The 19,973-nt window shown below is 40.8% G+C and overlaps 3 protein-coding genes across 8 annotated transcripts in view; all 3 read right to left on the bottom strand.

The window, feature by feature from the left end:
• Positions 1-438: 438 nt before the first annotated feature.
• Positions 439-6,548, bottom strand: serbp1a (SERPINE1 mRNA binding protein 1a). Of its 4 annotated transcripts, none has more exons than XM_035916231.2 (9): positions 6,168-6,548; positions 4,670-4,853; positions 3,917-4,057; positions 3,700-3,768; positions 3,406-3,480; positions 3,064-3,235; positions 2,389-2,433; positions 2,078-2,260; positions 439-1,779 (listed from the first exon to the last, which is right to left on the bottom strand). In XM_035916231.2, the coding sequence occupies exons 1-9, from the start codon at positions 6,421-6,423 to the stop codon at positions 1,723-1,725; spliced, it is 1,182 nt and encodes a 393-aa protein (XP_035772124.1). In that variant the 5' UTR covers positions 6,424-6,548; the 3' UTR covers positions 439-1,722. The 4 variants fall into 4 exon arrangements, with proteins under 4 accessions (XP_035772124.1, XP_035772123.1, XP_006809436.1 ...); XM_035916230.2 differs by having other exon boundaries at positions 3,700-3,771; positions 6,168-6,547; XM_006809373.3 differs by having other exon boundaries at positions 3,064-3,232; positions 3,700-3,771; positions 6,168-6,546.
• Positions 6,549-9,939: 3,391 nt separating this feature from the next.
• hsd17b7 (hydroxysteroid (17-beta) dehydrogenase 7) lies at positions 9,940-12,913 on the bottom strand. Its single transcript, XM_006809375.3, has 9 exons — positions 12,823-12,913; positions 12,388-12,594; positions 12,176-12,268; positions 11,923-12,037; positions 10,801-10,995; positions 10,572-10,685; positions 10,437-10,493; positions 10,260-10,358; positions 9,940-10,170 (listed from the first exon to the last, which is right to left on the bottom strand). The coding sequence occupies exons 1-9, from the start codon at positions 12,855-12,857 to the stop codon at positions 10,063-10,065; spliced, it is 1,023 nt and encodes a 340-aa protein (XP_006809438.2). The 5' UTR covers positions 12,858-12,913; the 3' UTR covers positions 9,940-10,062.
• A 220-nt stretch (positions 12,914-13,133) lies between these two features.
• The window catches only part of ddr2a (discoidin domain receptor tyrosine kinase 2a), a 31,548-nt gene continuing 24,708 nt past the window's right edge, over positions 13,134-19,973 (bottom strand). Inside the window, exons 7-17 of one of the 3 annotated variants that reach the window (XM_006809377.3) lie at positions 19,156-19,339; positions 18,832-19,072; positions 18,345-18,404; positions 17,784-17,920; positions 17,464-17,695; positions 17,164-17,351; positions 16,943-17,070; positions 16,639-16,836; positions 16,319-16,553; positions 15,641-15,790; positions 13,134-14,828 (exon numbers count right to left, since the gene is read on the bottom strand). In XM_006809377.3, the coding sequence (XP_006809440.2) occupies positions 14,697-14,828; positions 15,641-15,790; positions 16,319-16,553; positions 16,639-16,836; positions 16,943-17,070; positions 17,164-17,351; positions 17,464-17,695; positions 17,784-17,920; positions 18,345-18,404; positions 18,832-19,072; positions 19,156-19,339 (1,885 nt within the window). In that variant the 3' untranslated portion in view covers positions 13,134-14,696. Of the gene's footprint in view, positions 14,829-15,640; positions 15,791-16,318; positions 16,554-16,638; positions 16,837-16,942; positions 17,071-17,163; positions 17,397-17,463; positions 17,696-17,783; positions 17,921-18,344; positions 18,405-18,831; positions 19,073-19,155; positions 19,340-19,973 lie in introns of all 3 variants that reach the window. The other 2 variants (XM_006809376.3, XM_006809378.3) reach the window with 2 other exon arrangements.

The raw sequence follows: 19,973 nt of genomic DNA, 5'->3' as shown, positions 1-19,973 counted from the left end.
CAGACTATAAGGACTTTTGGCTTATCTCAGCAAATTAGAATCAAATATGATTATCCCAGACACCACGCTGGGTCTGAGCACAGGCAGCCAATTTGTTCACGTTTTGTTTGCAAAAGCCAACCTTCAGAATAAAACTGGCCTAAAGGAGGGAAGAAAGCAAAAACAGGTTTCAGAAAACTGAGGGGCTACACTAAAGGTCCAGTGTAAGTCAAATGACTAGAGTAATAATGCAACACTAGCCTAGTAGGGCAAGGTGAAAAAACAGCTGGATATCATAACAGGTCCCCCTAATTGAACACAGTGGTAGCATACATTTAAAAAGTGATGCGGTCAAAAAGGAAATTAAAAAAAAGTACAGCAAAAGTGTAAAATAATAGTGCCTTTGTGCAGGCAGGACAAAAAAAAAAAAGGAAAAAAAGAAATGACAATGCAAAAAAATTTATCGACCACCTTTATTTACCGACAGAGGTCTCCAATAGCAGGGCTAGAATTCACACATTTGTAGAGAACTTCTGTTGTTCCACACAATGGACAACTGTATTTCTTTCAGAGCAATTATGCAGTGGTGCCACTGTGGAAGCTACAGGGCAAGTCAACAGTGGAGGAAAATATCAGCACAGAACAGACTGCAGAAACAAACTGAAGCTGGGCTGAGTTTACATCTGTAAAAGGATACCAGAGTGGAGTGTGTAAACAGTTGGAGAGGGTCAAATCTCAACTGTGTAAAAACACTTCCTCCCCTTAGCGCTCTAAAGTAAAAAGAAAGGCATTAATTGACTCGCACATGGCCAGTGATCAAAGATGAAATGGGCAAGGAGGAAGATTCATTAGACCGAGGATTGCACTTCAAATAACAAGTAACGAGAAAATGTGAAATATCTTTGAGCTGCTAATAAATTCACCTGACCAAAGTTTCATGATCAGCGCAAATTTAAGAGTCATCACCAGCGTGCTCCTCCAAAATGACCTAATGTTACTCCTTCAAAACATCTTCAGTACAAAAAGAACCTTAAATTCAGATTTAGGCGCCATTTCATCAATGCATTCAAAGATAGGTAGCACCTTTTGACCAAAGATCAAGGTGCATCCTATTTGCACCATGTGAAATACAGTCTCTGAAAGAATCTATGAAAATAGTTACGATTTACAGGCTGAAGATCATACAAGAATAGACCTCCTGTACAAAATATAAAACAATATCCCAGTGCTAAAGAAAAAAAAATCCATAAATCTCAATGACTGAAGCTGTAACGTCATCTGAAATACCTGGTGTGTCAGAGCTTATGAGCTTGGGTTGGAGCTCCACAGTGCCTAGTTTAAAGCGAGAAAGCAATGGCACACACCACACTAAAGATACTCTTTCAAAATGCATATTTTCAAGCAGCAATTACAAAAATTTATCAATGGACAATGCATAACCTCTGAAAAAAATACTGTATGAAAACATCCCTGCTACTTTGTTTCCAAGTACAAAACCTCTACCAATAAGTTGCTCCAGAGTAGCAAGAAGTCCTTTTATTTTTTTGTTTTTTTTGTTAATTTCTGTTTTTTTTCCATCTTCGTTTTGTTTTTATTGGGTAAAACTCAGTCCTCACATTGAGTGTCATAGTAAATGACAGTCTTCTCCATTGGTTCACTCTGCTGAAGGATCCAGGAACATGCAAGCCTCGTAGTGGAGGTGCTCAGGAGGCTCCTGTAGGCCTGAGGATTAGCAACCCTGGCTTAAGCCAGGGCTGGGAAGGCCTCTGGGTCGTCCACGTTTGGCACAGACGTAGATGACTGTTAGAAAAGGTGGACAACAAGTACAAGTTAGAAAAGATGAGACTGATTAATGGAAATGGTCCACTGCAATAATACAGAAATAAAGTCGTAAAATGATTTAACAGCAGAGGGCAATCTGTTCTTTAAATGAAGGGCTGTACCACTTCTAAAAAACAGGACGTTCTAAATGCCAAAAAGAGCAAATATCAGAATCACTGGTAATTTAAACATTTCGTCTTGTGCATCCCAACTTCCTGCGCATAAACCTGGTTGTTGCTGATATAACAGCAACTAAGCTGTGCTTAATGCCCCTTACCTTGTCAGACCTTCCACCACGCATTGGCCTGGTGGCTTCGCCGCGGCCACGACCACCTCCACCTCCACGGCCACCACGTGGTCCACCACGTCCACGGCCTGGACGGCCCAGGTCTCCAAAGTTGATCTCCAGCTGTGACGTAATGTCATTGGCTGGCTTCCTGCAATGGTGCTCATCATCTCCCTAAATTACAAAAACAAGGGTTAAAAATTAAGTTTTATTGTTTTGGTATATCTGCAACATAAATGTTCTGCTAGCATGCATGACTGGAGTTCATATACTCAGAGCACATGCAACTGTAGAAATTTTACCTTCTGCTCCTCAACCTCAGGTTCAATCAGATCACCCTTCTTATCCTGCAGTGGACAGGTACAAAGACACAAGCCAACATTAACACACTGATCAAAATAATGTGCTTCCACCAACAAATTCAAATCTCTTAATAAGATAATACAGTTAATATAAAAACATCCTGTCGATTCCTGTTAACAATGTATGACTCACACTTATAATGTCAAACCCAGTTTTAGTGACATGTTCTGCACATTGACTGAAAATGCTATGATGGAGCATTGCCTTAGAAAGTGAATACTGACTAATACAATTTTGCACAACACTCCGATTCACTTTTTTTTTTTAAGGCATATTGCAAAAATAAAACTTGCATCATTGTCTGATAAGTACAACTACTTCCTGTTCTATGTTGAAGTTCTGACTTAGAAGTGCAGCCATGAAAACCTTTTGCACCGGTGCAACATTATTAAAGTCAGTTTCATCTCACGGAGAAAGAATATTTAACATAACCTCCAACACATGGGAGTTTCCATAATCTTCCCTAATTCCTGGCTAAGCTGTTGTCTCACCTATTTTGGAAGTGTCAATATACTACATTGGAAGAAGAATTCTTGCTTGAATACTGGATACCTGTTAAAATGTAGCAATAAATAATTTCTCCAACCGAGAGCAGACCTTTTGTTTTTACTCACTTCTGCCTTGGACTTGTGGAGCACAAATCCTTTGTTCCAATCAGCTCCCTCGTTGGGCTTGCGGATGTTGAATTCTACCTTGGCGCGGTCCTTGTCCTGCATGGCCTTCCATTCATCCAGAGTCATCTCCTTGGGGCCTTCTTCCTTCACTTCTTCAACCTCATTCTCCCTTCAACATGAACACACCCAGATAAGCGTTAGAATTAATAACACTGTCTTTCAGTGTCACTGATTTAGTATGGATGTGCGTGTGTGGCTACAAAATGCACATCAAAAGTTGTGAATCTTTTCACAGTGAAAGTGAAGTCTCATTGAGGAACACAGCAAGGTGAAAAAAATTACTTGTTCTCAGAGTCGGCAGCTGGATGCTCCTCTCCTTCAGGGTTTTCTTCAGTGACGTTTGATTGGTCAAGCTCACTGCAAGGAGGGGGCAGGGAAGCCATGAAAATGAGGATTGCTCTGCATGCATCAATTTTAGCAAGCTTTACCCAGAACAGCACATGCATCACCTAAGAATGGCATACTACTAGATCATTTAATGTATCTCTTGCAGACGAGAGAGTTCTCGCTATCAAAGCGTAAAGGTGTTATTTAACTATCACAGAAGTTTCTTCTGTTCCTAAAGAAAGAACTTACTTCAGTTCATCCTTAACGGTGCCCCAGTTGTGAGATCCACTTCCACCACGCTTCTCTTCTCCTTTCAAACTACTGAAACAACATCTGGATTAGCCAGGATCACAACATGATCACTGCATCACAACACACACAAAGGTGTTAAGACCAGATGCGTTAAGGGTATTTCAATGAAGCGATATATAAGAACTGTGAGAGGAAAAAATAAAATATTACTTACGATTTGTCACTGCCGCTGTGCCGATCAAATTCACGTTTTCCTCGGGAATCAAAGCCATCGCTGCGACCCATGCCGCGACCCCTGCCTCCGCGGCCTCCCCTACCGCCACCACGTCCCCTCATTGGCCTGTCGCTGACGGGCCTAAAGAAATTAATGCAGAACAACTGTTACAATCACAGTCTGGCCAAGGTCCTTAGCCAATGGGGAAAACATTTTTATTGTCCAGTTGGGGGCAGTAAAAACAAGTTTTCACCATTACAACATAACACTTATCTCAGGTTTTGGTTTCTACAAACTCCTGAGAGAGTCCTGAACAGCTAACTGTGTCTACTGCTTGGTGCTAAGCTTTCTGTTTGCTTGGTTTTTTTGTTGTTTTTCTTTTCCTGCTGCCTGCTGCAAACAAAAACTGAGATTATGAAAGTGAATCAATCAGCTGAGCGATGACATAAGCTCCCTGTAAGACTCCATACAACTGAGTGGGACTGCACATACAACTGATTTTTTTAAAAGGTTTATAAAAATCCTGATAGTAGCTACTTAAAAGTTGATTTGCAGATGCCTTTTTTTTCAGTTTCCTACAAAGATTTTTGTGACAATAAGATATATGTGCCTGCCGCAGTTTAGGCAAGACTACAGTCTCTTATCATTGTAAGAAACGCCTAAACAGTTGTAGTCCCACCCAATAATGACAACTATTTTGTAAAAGCAGAAGACACCCTGTTGGAAATTAGTCTGCTCAGAAAATAAACTCACTTCTCCACTGAAAATTCACCACCCTCAGGCTTCTCGCCAGAGTCGCCAGCAGGCCTCTCGAAGCGGCGAGGTGGCCGCCTGTCCGCTGGCCGTCTGTCTGTTGGGGGGCGTCCTTCTCCCTGGCCGCCCTGGGGTCTGGACCCCTCACCCTCTGGCTTCCGGCCCATCCTCCTCATTCCAGCACCTAGGATTGACCACAACAGGAGGATCAGATGACCATTAGCAGTGAAAGTGACAGATTGGGACCAAATGCCGAGTGTGATAAAAGACAAAGAAGATGTGTTTGTTGTGTTTAAGTGGAGCAAATAATTCCAATTAACATGCAAAGGAAGTTGACCTACTTTTGTTTTCTAACCTGGAAAGCCATCTGATAACTTAATCACTCGTTACTCCTTCCTTTCACAGGCCAACCATGTGAATTAACACCTACACAGTGTTTAACCCTGTATGGCACATCTAACTGCCACTGACCCAGTGTGACACAACACCATCCACCCATTGCTTAACTCACCAGCTACCAAAATAGACATCCACCACTACACAGGAGCAGCTGGTTGCACCATAGTCGGTGCACCTGTCTCATCTTCTCTCTTGCAAACAGATATGAGCCTACTTGGCAGCCTGAAGTGAAGATAATGGCAAACTAACCTCCTGGAACTAGGTCAAATCCTGACGCTGGAAAATTTAAGACAAACAAGTTGTAAAACAAAAATATATTGAATGACTTGTTAACTATACATGATGTTATATATGACAATTGAATATCTGGGGGGAAATGGAAACCGGAGATACAAGCGTTGTGAATGTACGTCGACCGCGTGCATCGCGTCTGCATTATGCGCCAATGGGAAGTGGCGGTTTAAGAGCCTGTGCTTTAACACGCCCCACACTACAACCACGAGGTTCATCCGCGCGAGAGCAGTGCAGGCTCCGAGGTCCAATCCACCTGCCGATCCGCCACGAGCGTACACATGTACTCATATTACGTTACTTCAATCATTGCACGTGCTAAACTTCCTTCTCCTTAAAGCGCCTGAAATTAATATATAGAAAGATATTTTTCTTCTTTTATTTTTAAAATAATTAATTGCTTCCTAAAAACTGCTTTCTGGGTCAGCTCAGCCACAAGTGGGGGTCTGTGGAAGCCCATCGTGGCAAGTATAAACGTATAAACCCGGAGATACACCCCCGGCCAGTCAGGCTTTCAGGTTCTACCCGCTCAACAAGGCCCACTGGAGGGGGGGAGGGCAAGCCAAAACACGTCGGACAGCAATTTTTTTAAGCCCAATGGATCCCACTGCGGAACACGTTTGTTTAAATGTCATTGTTCGGGTAAATGACAGCCAGCAGGGGCACACAACAGCCATGTGGACCGCATGTCACGGGGAGGGTGGCTTGTGAACCATTGCTAGCTAGTAATCAAGCAGCTTAGCCTGTTAGCTCAATGTTAAGCATCTGCTTTAACTGCGAGACACGAAACGTGAAAATTATATCTTACCATCTTTCTTGAGCGGGACGGCCTGGGTCTCCTCCTTCTTATCGGCCAAGGGGGCCTTTCTCTCTTTCTGAGACTCCTTTTTAGGCTGCTTGGCAGCCTGGGCTGCAGTCTTGGCGGCACCAGGGGCAGAAGCCTCCTTCTTCTTCTTTATTTCGGCTTGCTTCAGCAGCTCAAACGGATCCGACTCGTCGTCAAATAACTGGTCGAACCGATTGGTTATGGCACAGCCAAAACCTTCTTGCATTTGTCCGGGCATGATGGCGCCCCTTCAGCAGGATTTTCCTCCGATTCTACGAGGCTTGGTGCGAGCACTTCGCTAGGTGAAGCCACAAGATGGCTGGGAAAGGACCGTCTTCTCTTCCGGCGCGATAGACATCCGGGACCTCTGGGTTGGCGCGGGTGGGGTGTGTAGTTTCTTTGGACGATCAAAGCACTAGACTGAGTTACTGATAGGCAATTGAAGAAACTCGTTTACCCACAATGCAAGAGGGGCTAGTGTTGCTATCCGGTGTAGTCTGTAAAATAAAGCATGAGTGCCCACATTTACACTGCGTGCTCTTGTTTTGACTTTTCAGAAATGTCCCCAGTCCTCGAAACTGTCTTGAAAAGCACTGCAGACTGGTTTCCACACTAATGATGGCCCAAATATTTGGTCAGGCTTATTATATATTGCCTCACATATCTCGAAGGGAAACAGCAGGTGCTCCTGCTAATAGAGGCACTATAGTTTTGTTGGAAAACAAAAGGAAGTGGTCAAAGATTTAACTTAAATTGTTAAAGTTTAAGTTTACGGTAGAGTTAATATACAGAGTGTAGGTATGTTAGTACATCTCAGAATAAGCATTCGCAGGACATCGGGGCCTAGCCCCCATTTAAAGCTGGCAAGTAGCCTACTGCAAGTATAAACAGCACTTCACATTTGTATTTAGAGATAGCTTTATCAGCACTGCCTGATATAGGTGAGGAAACCTGCAAACAGTGCTATACAAAAATGCATTGTGATGGTTTAAGACTGTAACACAGGGCTACATTTAAAAATTATTTTCCTGTTTCCTGATCACTTATTTTTTTTTGCGTATCTGTCACACTTGCATGTTTCAGATCATCAAAAAAAAATTTTTACACAAACATAACACAAGTGAATATAAAAATCTGTTTAAAATGATGTTTTATTGTATTAGTCTAAGAAAGCTATGCAAATAAACCTGGTCCTGTGTGAAAAGGTAATTACCCCCTGGACCTAATAACTGGTTGTGCCACCCTTTGCAGCAAGAACCAAAATCAAGCGCTTGTGATAACTGGCAATAAGTGTTTCAGAACGCTGTGGAGGACATGTGGCCCAACCCTCTTTGCAGAATTGTGTCGATTCAGTCACATTGGAGGGTTTTCAGGCATAAATGGCCTGACCTTATGTGTATGTTCTTTAAGGTCACGGCAAAACAAAATACAATCAGATTTAAGTCCAGAGTTTGACAAAACCTTCCTTTTGTTCTTGTTTAGTTGAGCTATTCAAGTAGTATATTTGCTAATGGTTTTCAGATTGTTCTGCTGCATAACCCAAATGTTCTTGAGCTTCAGAACATAAACTGATGGTCAGACATTCTCCCTTAAGACTGTCTGGTAGAGAGCAGGATTTATGATTCCATCAGTTAGGACAAGTGATCCAGGTCCAGAAGCAGGAAAGTTGCTCCAGACCATCACACTATACCACCACCATATTTGACTCTTATTATGATGTTCTTTTTATGAAATGCTGTGTTTGTTTTACACCTGATGTGACAGGACACAAACCTTCCAAAATGTCAGTTTTTCTCTGATCAGTCCACAGATTATTTTACCAAAGGTCTTGGAGATCACTGAAATGTTTTTGACATTCAGAAGGAAAAGTGGGAAGGAAAAGCTAAATTTTAAAACTAATCACTGTTCCAAGTTGTATCCATTTATGGAAAATGGGTCCCTTTGTGGTTTGTTGGAGTCTCAAAGACATAGAGATGGTTTTGCAAGACTTTCAAGACTGATAGATGTCACTGACTTTGTTTCTCAGCTGTTCCAGAGTTTCTTTAATTTGTGGTATGTTGTGCTGTTTTTTGAAATCTTTTAGCCTACTTCGCTTTGTCAGACAGGTTCTGTTTAAGTGATTCAACAGGCCTGGTATTAATCCAGCTTGGGTGTGGTTGGTGAAAATGAACTCAGCTTTACAAAAAATGTGGTTAAAGTAAGTTAATTCATGATTTAACAAGGAGACTAATTAATTTTTCACATGGGCGCAGGAATGTTTGGATAACCCTTAATAAATGAAATGAAATCATCATTTAAAAACAGCATTTTGTATTCACTGAGATTATCTTTGTCTAATATTAAAATGCATTCGATGATCTGCAACATTTTTGTGACATTTTCTTTTAATCAGCAGCTGTTCCACAGCACAAAATGAGTTATTTTCACCACCATGTTTCTGGTTCTAATATATTGTATTTGTTTACTTGGAAATTGAGAAATGGGCACATTAATAAGGAGACAGTGAGTAGTTGAGCATCATGCAAGAAAATGAAAACATTTAGAGTTTTAGTATGATGTAAGACTAAACACATGCACCAGTCTCAGTCTTATTTAGCGTGTTGCTGGGATTAAATTGAAAAATAACAACCTATACCTTAAAAATAATCTCCAGTTTCAACATTTAATATGTTGTCTTGTCTGTAATATTTTCATTAAACAAACACGTTATAAATTATCTCTAAATTCCTGCGCTTTTATGTGCATTTATATTTTGCAGTGCCACGTGCTAGTTGGAAACTTGGTTGTGCTTCATTTATGATTATATATATAGCCTGTAGCCAATAAGCAAATATTAAATAGGCATATGTAATACTGTGATTGATTGAAAAGACAACCGAACACAAAGCAAGACCACACATTAAACAGAAGCTTGATGTTTTGTTGCTGGTTCTCCTCGGTAGTCTTAAAAAATCAAAAAACAGTAACTGTTTATATCGAAATTTTGAGAATCTTAAAAACTCCCATAATGGTCGACTTTAAATCGTCCGGGAATTTTTTTCCCCTATGTCTGTCTCGCGTTTCTGAGTGGTCCAGCTCGAACGGTGATGCCACTTTTGCTGACTTCCCCCTCGCGACCAGACTTTCGGTAGTCCGTTCAGTAACTCCTGCATATGCGCAAAATGACGTCCGCAGTCACCAAAGCTATGATAGAGTCCTACGCGCTCATGATTATGGTCATGGGCACGTTTTTCATCTATTTCTGCGGGATGGTTTGGGCTTTTTGCAATCCGAAACTGAGCGGAGCAGAGGAGGAGTGCGAGACTGGAGACCAAACAATGGAACACGGAGATGGCTGCTGGGTTTCTGCCCCGGATCCTCCGGAGAGGTGTTTCGAGAGCGCTTGTGCGCACCTGCCGGCACCTCCTTACACCGCCGAGAGGCTCACACGAAGTACCTATATCAACTTTTGGGAAGACACAGATAGTCTGCTGTCAGACTGCACTGCGTTTTGCCGTGAGGACCATGGGATTAACAACCAGATTGGAGAAAGTGGAGAAAACGCATAGTGGTGATCACATTTATTTCTGTGTATTTAGACTCCAAAACTGTGTTAGTAGGTTCTCATAACTTGTTAAGTCTCTGAATAAGAATTAGCGGAACAGGCAGTGCTTATTTGTATTGTTAGATGAAAATATGTGCTGTCACAACATGCACCACACTCATCAGTTCCCACTTAAAATTCAGCCTTGCAGGTTGCTGTGACAGGTAGAGGTGTGTTATTTTTCTGACAGCCAGAGCACATAATCCTCCTAGGAGACCTGTGAGACGGGAATAAAATGTTTTCCATCCAGAACTGGGTGATATGCATCGAGGTGATCCTGCAGGATTTGGGGGATCACAGTGGGCTTTCCTTTTGTTCGTCCTTCAGTTTCTTCCTTACTTCTCTTTCTAGCTGCAGTAATTTCTCATACAAAGACTCCGATGTCTCCAAGTCAATGTCCATCTGTGACGAGACACAGAAGACATATGTGGAACTACATTACAGACTGTTTTGACTCAACATTAGTTTTTGTCCATTTTTACCCGCCGTACCTTACGGGGCTGTGTGTAGTTGTTCCCTAGCCCAGATGTTAAGCTGTGATACTTTGCATATGGGTCCAGCGATTCAGGCTTTTGTTTAAATAACCAAAACTGAAAATAAGAACAGAATTGAGAACATGAATTTCACCTGAACTGTGTGTTGGAAGTGTGAATTTCTGTTTTACTTACCAGCGCTTCAGCTCCATTATAAGGTGTCAATGTGAAAGTGTTTGTGAACATTCTTATCTGTGAGTTTGAAAGAAATACACATCTCAGATAGAGCCAAACACCCAACTATGCATTTGTAACAACTGTGTCACTCACAAGCCAGAAGATAGGCGTAAACAGTGTCCAGAGGAATGCTGGGAAGGAGGGCAGGATGTTGTAGGTCAGATTGGTCATCACAAAACCAGGACAAATCACAGATGAGTACAAACCCTAAAAAAAAATAACGAGCACCAGGGTCACTTTCATCAAAATATTAGGAGCTTAAAAAAAAGAAATGCAATTTCTGGTGTGAGTCAGTCATGGCATGTGAGGTGCATGAGCTGACCTGTTTATTGTAGTGTGTGTTGAGTGCGAGGCTGAGCAGGTCAGAGGTATATTTGGAAGAGCTGTAGGGCTGAGTGCCTTTTTTATGTTGAATGTCTTCGAGACTAAAAGCCGAACGATGAGCATTACTAGAGGAGGTCCAGACCAGCTGGGAGGTCCGGCCTGCACGGCACAGCATTGACTCCAGCTCCCTGACCTTTATCATTAAAAGCAGAACACAAAATGACAGAAAGATCAAATTAAAACTTGTTTCCACTGCAGTTTGTCCAAAAAAGAAGCTAAACTCAAGGTAACTGGGTGAACTGTGTGAGAACAGATGAGATTACTGCATGTACTGTCTATTAAACTGGATGCTTATGCAGCAATCTGACATAACACTAAAACCAGTGGATATTATATAAGTAACCAAAATAACTTTAACAAAATAGTATGGGCAGTGGAATCTAGGGTCCAGTGGGCTGTAGGGTTGACTGGGCTTGTTCTACTTATTGATCTTGAAGGCCTTGGCTTCTGTTCTTTTAAGCATTCGAAAGCAGTTTTGGGGGCTTGACAATGTGCACAGTCCTACGGTGGAGGGCCAGTTCTGTCATTACTGTCTCTGTTTGGTCTACAAAAACATTTCTATGGGAGGAATGTGCCAAACTAATCTCCACATAAATGCCAGCGCCGAATCAGCCTTATTCTCTTTGCCTGGCAGTGGTTTTAATGTTGTGGCTAATCTAGATTTTAAAGAAACTGAGTGAGATTCCACCAAATGTCTAAAAGTAAGAGTGAACAGTTTTCTTAAGCGCACTGTTTTATAATTGCTGAAAGTTTAAACAAGAACTTTGAAAAGGTTACTTTGATGGCAGCCCCAATTCAGCCGAAAATGCAAAGTGAGCAGAATATTACCTGCTGCGACCTTATGGCTAGAGCAGTACGTGCTGTTAATTTTTAATGAGCGTAGTTGCTAAGTGACAGACAGATCCAGTATCACCTATATTTGTTTCATCAAGGACAATCGACCAGCAATTGGTCTTCCTTCAGAAAACTATGACAAAGCACATCTCAGTACAATATTTTATGGGCAGATCTGTCTAAAATATGAAGATTATTCAGACACCAAATTACAAAAGTGACTCACAAAAAGAAAGTGACCAAAGAGATTTGTCATAAAAACTTCCTGGAGGTCATCTGGGGTAACACCATCCTGCTGTGTCAGAATGCCCTCACCGGTGGCAAACATTGTGATGACATTTCTGCAATACAGGTTTATAGAAATTTGAGGCAAAAGAAATGCAGCATGGGACACAGTTGAAGATGATGAAATATAAAGAAACTGTGATGCGCTGTAGATAAAATTGAGGATTCAGGCACGTCTAGAGTTACTAGTTTACCTGGAAAAGAGGCCTTTCAAAAAGGCATTTACATCAAACTGTGGATTTGGCATGATCCCTGCATTCAGGTAAAGGTAGTCCAGCCGGTCGTACCTGCAGATAACAAACAATGGTTGTCTATAGCACGTAAAGAACTATCAGCATAACTGGTGATCGGTGATGATTTATCAAGTACAGATTTGATTTCTGTGTTTCTGAGTTCATCTTCCCACCTCTTTTTGACCTCCTGTGCAGCACTAATGACGGAGGAGATGCTGCTGGTGTCCACCTGCAGCAGGGCCACCTGGGCTTTGGGGTGAGAGGTGAGGAGAGCTGAGCGAGCAGCTTCAGCCCTGCGCATGTTCCTGCAGGCCAGACAAAGCTGGAGACCCTCTGTGTCCACTGAAAGGAGACGCTCACACAGTGCCAGGCCAATGCCACTGCAGGGAAATCCATATTACTATTACTACTAGTATTTACTACTACTAATACTACTACTTACAACAATACTTTACTACAGTATTCCTGTTTAATACTGTGGATTAAATTCACTGCAAAAATGACATTTAGTCAAACATTTTTGTAATATAACTAGTAGTAAGTTCACTGAACATATAAAGTTTCCTGATTTGAAGGTTATCATTTAAAAAAACAAAAACAGTGATTACCTATTGGCTCCTGTTACCAAAATCACCTTATTCATCCTGTTAACTTCAAACTGCCAATATAGAAAACTCTACATTTGCGGCCAAATGTCAATTGATCCGTGCAAAGTCCTAAGAATGATTTCCTGTTCTGTGAAGTAACAGTTTTCGCCCCACCTCTGAGTTCTGATTGGATGCTGTAGCAGCACTCCGCCAATAAGATCCACATGGTTGTCAGCTGATCATCTTTAGGGACAGCCCACTCAGACACAGCATGAAATATTCATCTCTGTTCATGAATAAGACAAAAGCTCTCAAACAGATTCAATTTCCAGTTTAATTTTTATTTAATGAACAACTTTTGCTTACAGAAATATATAAAATATTCTCACTTAAACATTTGAGTACAAAGATGAAATGAATCTCAACATATTAGGACTTCATAGGGCTAAACATCTGCCTGCACTGAGCTGATGGAGAATGTCATGAAATGCTTTCTTTGTCTTGTGAGAACATCTGCGAGCTTCACAAATGTGTCTTTAAACCAAATATCAGATTTAATTTGTAGAATGTCTTTGCCCAGATAGGGATAAGTTGAAAAGGCAATGATCTGAGCTTTCTCTTGATTTACAAAGAGGGACAAAGACCTGCAAAAGCAAAGCCTGTAAACACAGTTAAACTATCTGAAACTCAGCACAGACGTGGACAAACAAACAAATCGAAGAGGAAATAATACAGAAGAAAAAGCCAACTGCAGAAAGCTAAACCTGTAGATGACTCATCAGATATTTATTTTTTCATTTGCTTATATAAACTACAGTGAAAGCGTTCACTCATAGGCATCTTATGGTTCTTGTCTAACACACCATTTAGGATGAATACCTACATTTAATCTGCTTTCAAAAAAAGACTTATTTTCTCTGTCATTTGTTCAACATCCACAGCACTCTCAGTAACATCTTTCCAATGACACTGACTGTAAACACATACTGTTGAACCAACACGGCCTGGATTGCTGATAAGCATCTTCCAATATCTCATCGATTATCAATCACAATGGTATAGAGCTTAGTGTATGATCAACTCAACAGTTTGCAGCAGGATAAAAGATAACGTAGAAATCCAAAATGTTACCTAGAGAATTAGTTGCATTGCATCAAATACAATACTCCAAATAAAGAGCATATTAATGCACAAACAAAACAAACGGAACAAACACATATTAACATATAAATACTAATACAAAATATTGATATTTGAGATTTAGACTTATCTGTTGAAAATACAGAGTCATATACATTTTATGTTGAAACCACGTCAAGGAGATGTAAAAGATGGTATTTCCTTGTTATTCTCGTCAATCTAAATGTGTGGCGATTAGATACTTGAGATAAGATGAACTGTAACAGTGATGGTTTTTCTGGACTTTCCTCCTCTACATTCAAGCAGTCTTCCAAGAGAAAACACTAGAGAGTTCAGTTGCATTAGTTTTGTTGTCAATATGAAAGTTGCTGTAACATAGGAAATTTAAACCAACATTAACAAATGCAATTAAAATATATTTTCAAAAGTGCCAAATGTCACTTGCTACATTAAAGTAGGCTTCATCGACATGAGTCAGAGCCTTAGGTCATGTTCTTAAGCATGTTTGAAGAATAGCGTAGTATAAAACAGCACTGGTTTTTTTGAGGAATATTTGTCTATAAAACATCTTAGCCAACTTGTTTTTGCTAATAACTGACACACACTCACTCTTTTGGGTAGTACATAGTGCCCCCAACCCTGTTACTCTACAGAGACAAGCTTAAACCTGGATAATGTCTGCTGTTATTGCCATATTTTCATTTACTTCCAGAGGTGAGCAGACTGGGAATCACTGTCTTTAACACTGCACTGGCTTAAGATTGTATTTCCAAGATGGCCCTGTGTATCTCCTGGAAGGACGGCCGTTCTTTTGCGTTCCTCCTCCAGCAGCTCAGCATAATCTTGTAGAGCGAGTCCGGGCACAGCACAGGTTGAGGCAGGTAGATCTGCACAATATGGATGAGATATTAACTCAGGGAATCAAAAGAGTTTACTGTTTTAGCACTTTAGACTGTTTAGCTGTAATTGAAAAATACAATTTATTAAATAACTTACAGTTTGGGTTCAGAGCAAACACATTCACCTCAATGGCTGCAATAATGGAACTAATAGAAGTTTATGGCTAACAAGAAATACACTGTGGAGGTGTTGATTGACACTGGCAAATCAAAAAATTAAGTCAAATTTATGAAATTAGAAAGAATTGTATCGAACTAGATTTTCAGCTGTGATTTTTAGACTATAAATTAGTGGCTCCATTAGCTCATGAGGAGACACAAATCCATAGAAGGATTGTGTCAGGAGGCATCTGGTGTAAATTGAATATATAGATCTATTTGCTGTAGCTACCTTTTGTGAATAAGAGAGCACAACGTTTTGTTAGAAGGCTCATTAAAACAATATGGAAATAAATATCTGAAACCAAACTAAATATATCTCATATCAAAACTAGTACGTTTACATCATCATTCCCTAATATCTCCATAAATGACCTACTGTGTGAAGGTATGGGTATGTAGTACTTGGTGTTTATTTGGTGAAATCCAGTGACAAATTTATTTTCCTTTAGAACAGGATAAAGCTTCAGCTAACACCTTTTCATTCATTAATTTGTGTTTTTCCCATTTTAATTGAATTCTTTGTTGTAAAACAGTTTGTTTAATTTCTTATTTTTTTGTTTTGTTCATAAATGGTGATAATAACTACATTTTTCTTATTTAAAAAGAAACAATGACAAAATGCTTCTGTCAGCCCTCACCTGTCGTTTCTGGTCCCTGAAAAACTCTCCCGTGTTTTCTATCACCTGCTCATCAGTGAGCTGAGAGTAGGGCTGCTCCTTGCAGAAGTTTAGTATCTCCCACAGGGTCACCCCGAAGGCCCAAACATCGCTGGCTGTGGTGAACTTCCCCTGCAAAGCAGAAGATTGCAAACATGGTTTTTTTTCCCTACTTTTTAATAATCACTGCTGAAAAGCCGATGGGTAATTTTTAGTGTGAACAAATAACAGCATTTAAACTGATAATGTTTACTAATCAGTAATTGACTTGAAAGCTATCTGCTATCTGTTTTACAAGTAGACAAGTAAATAGAGCATTAGACAGATAAGTGGACAGATGAGGTGTTGGTGACGTAAATCACACGATTGTTCAGCTGAAATTGGCAACACTGATGAGTAACAATCACAATAACATGTATCAACAAATACTAAAATGTTTTTTGTTTCAGTGTCAGTAGAAAAAATAATACAGTATATCATCCCTATAAAACATTTTATACATAATGTCATAAAAATAACCGACAATCTATGGTATATGAATTATCATATAATTGTTTTCTTTTATACTAAATTAAGTATTTACTAAAGTTTAATTAGATATCAATTTACAATTTATCAGTAACGGTTGAATAAAGTGATGTTTTTGCAGGAAGTCCTCACCAGCAGGATGCTTTCCCATGACATCCAGCGTATAGGCAGCACTGCCCGGCCCTGGATGCGATAGTAGTCCCCACTGTACAGGTTTCTGCTCATGCCAAAGTCAGCTATCTTTATTGTGTACTTTTTGCCCACCAGACAATTTCGTGTGGCCAAGTCTCGATGAACAAAGTTAAGTGAGGATAGGTACTTCATCCCCGAGGCTATCTGAGTGGCCATGTAGCAGAGATTACTGAAGCTGGGGAGGAGAGAGAATAAATATTCATATAATTTGCTTGAAAATCATGTTTACATGTGTTTGCATATATTAGCCCCCTTCCTACCTCACAGTAGGTGCATTGCTAAGCAGAGCAAGATGTCCCTCTGGTTCGTGGCGGGACAAGAACTGGTTGAGATCTCCGTTCTCCATGTACTCTGTGATCATGCAGAAAGGGTCGCTGTGGATGCACACAGCTAGGAGGCGAATGATGTTGGGGTCCTTCAAACGTGACATGATCTTTATTTCTTTAAGGAAGTCATTCCTTCCGATGGGAAACAATTTGCAAGTTAAAGGTGAGAAAAATAAAAACTTCACATGTACGCTTGCAATTTCATTTCATTTAAAGGGCACAAGAAGCACCGGCACACCTGGCATTTTTATTGGCATCTGAACGGAGCATCTTCACAGCCACCAAGATGGGCTCATCTTCTGTGATGTCAAACAAAAACTCTTTATTCATAAACTCCTGCATTCCTTCTGCCTCGCACAGGTGCACCTAGAAGAGAAAGAGGGAGCGGGGAGAGTGAGATTCAAAACGTGACTTGTGTTTTATCTTATGCAAAGCTGTAACCAAAGCTGTAACCTGCACCTCTCCAAACTGGCCTTCTCCGAGCTTCTCTTTAAACGTGAGCAGTTTTCGTGGGAACTCCTCCACAGCAACATCCTTCCCTGACAACAGGTCCATAGTTACTGCAGGGATGGCATAGGTGTTGCTTCCAGTTACACCTTGTAGGTTTACAACATCTGCCTCTGCGTAGTGAGGGACGCCGTCTTGGACTGCAAAAGAGGCAGTGGATTTAGAAGCAGAAGTGCTGGTCGAACCTGAAATGCAACACGGTAACTATAAATCAGTGCAAATGAATATAAATACATTTGAATTTGTAAGTACCCGTGTTTGCCTGCTTACTGGGCTCTTCTGTTCTCTGTGAAAACTCCGGCAGCTTACTTATGAGGCGCGAAGGTTCCTGGTAGTCTGGACCGAGAGGAAAGATGTGCTCATAGGTGGAATTAGACTCCTGTGCATTGGTTGTATTCGATTGGTCGTGGGTGTGGTAGCCCAGTGTTTCGCTCTGTATCGACAAACTAGTAGTTAGTTCGTCATCCAGCATCTGACGAGAGGCCTGAAATAAAAGATATAGAGGTGAAGACACAGAACTGACCGCTTCTCAGAAGAAAGCTTCAGCTGAAATGCACAAACCGTGAGCTCACCTTCTCCAGCATCTTCTGCCACACCTGCCTCCACAGCATAATCACAATAATGGCTACAAGGATGAAGATAATGGCCACTAAACAGCCAATCAGAATGCGGGTGTTGCTATCATCTACTTTGTGTGTGGGGTCATCTTCTGCAGTGAAACAGAGAGAGAGGCAAGAGTTGAAGATTTTGAGGGGAGTGTGCTCTTGCAGACCAGCCCAGGCCTTTCACCCTATGACAGCTGGACGAACCTGCTTTTGAGGGTTAGTTAACATTAATTTGATAAAAATGTCAATTTATGGCACTGCATATCTAAAACCTGCTTAAATCAGTTTGTAAAATGCAAATGAAACATGGAAGTAAACAAATAATAATAAATCTCAATTGCTTTTCATTGATTGGAATAAGAAAACAGCAAAGAGACATCAGTAAGTTAAACCCTTGATAGTTTGCATGCTGTGTTGGTGCGTTCATTATCACTGCCAAATGCTCAGACCAATGTCGTTGGGTGTTGCCACAGATTTTGTAACTGATAGGTGTATTATTAGTGTAAGTGAGGTGAGTATTGCACTAACCTGGTGGTGTGTTAGGTGTTTGCTCGGGTGGAGCCAGCGTTGTGTTGTACATGGCTGTGTCTGAAAGGGCAGATGGCACAGAGTTGATCAGAAATTAGCCGAGCTTGTCAACTTTTTTTTATTAAAGCATAGTGAGAAAATAGTAGTATTTAGTAATTTTTCAGTAATTCCAGACTTGCAAAGAGAGGAAGTGGTGCCCTCAAGCACCTGGTGCTATTTGCAGAAGTCAAACGAGGGGCAGCCAATCAGAAGAAGGCAGGCTTATATGAGGCAGGAGTGAAAGCTACTTGTTTCAGACAGTGGATTGAAGAAAGGGCTGCACAAAGCCCACTATAAAATCCCAGTATGGGATAAGTATTTTTTTTTTAACCATCTGAAAATACTTTAATCAACAAAAGCACAGAGCTTGAAATGAGCATGATCCATTTTACAAACCTATTCTAAATACATAACAGCAGAGAGCATCACACAGCTCTCAAATGTGTACCTGACTGGAAGGTGATCTCGCTGAACAGCATCCAGGCATCAGCAAAATAGAACTGGCACTTGATGGCACTGGCCATGTGATTAGCCAGGTTGACGATGACGAAGCGGGCAGTCGGATTCTTCTCATCCGCCGCTGGGCTGAAGGAGAGCGGCGTGGCCTCCCAGTCGGAGTCAGAGCGGAAGTAACAAACCACCTGACGGAAGGCTTTGACGTGTCTCGAGAACATGTTGTTGCAGTGGACCTGAGCGGGGGGAAAAGCCACCCGGTGAGATGTGTGGAGCTGAAGTCATGGAGAATTTCAGCTTTTCTGATCATGAACCTCACCTTCATCGTGGTAAAGTTTCGTATGCGGTCAAACTCAAACATTATTTCTACAAATCCACTCGGGAAGCTCTCATTGTTCCAGCCCACGTAGTCGTATCCTGGCCATCCATTGCGTTCATGACTTACTGTAAAATCGTCCAGGCCACACACTCCATCAGTCAGCTGGCCCAAGCCCTCTGTCATACTGGGAAACAGAGAGGTAGAGCATGCTTAATGCTCCGATCTTAAATTCTATGGAGCCTCATACTGAAGAATAACTGTTACTACAACTGGTTACTAAAACAGAAGTTGAAGAAACGTCTTTTCACTGCATTTAGCCGAGAGATTAAAACATTTGGGGAAGAAGTCAGTGTGACATGTGGTGTGATTAACTCAGAAGAAATTCCACTTGATCCAAAGGTATTTGTGTTTGGGTTGTAACTAAGGACGTCACTATATTTAAATTAAATAAATAAAAAACAATACAACAATGAATCTTGAGAGTAAAATATCATGTTTCAAATGCCAAAAAGCTACAGGCATTGTTTTGAAGAGAGAACTATTATGCACTGGATAATACAAAATTATATCACAATATAAATCTGAAGGGCAAAAATAAATAATTTTTGGAAAGGTTAACTAGCCCTAGTAGAAACGCTTTTCATATGTTGATCCAGCACTAGGTGGCAGCATTGCATAAATCATTTTCTATCTTTGGCTTTTGGCTTTGATATTGTAATATGGTCCATTTTCTTTTCCCTCTGCCCTTTTCTTTGACAGAGAAAAAAAGCTTTGTGTCATGGAGGAGATTATTCACCCTACCATAACCCAAACATGAA

Source organism: Neolamprologus brichardi, chromosome 23 (assembly GCF_056152115.1).
Source record: "Neolamprologus brichardi isolate AB-2024 chromosome 23, ASM5615211v1, whole genome shotgun sequence".
NCBI lineage: Eukaryota > Metazoa > Chordata > Actinopteri > Cichliformes > Cichlidae > Neolamprologus > Neolamprologus brichardi.
This window is presented reverse-complemented; position numbering and strand designations above follow the sequence as displayed.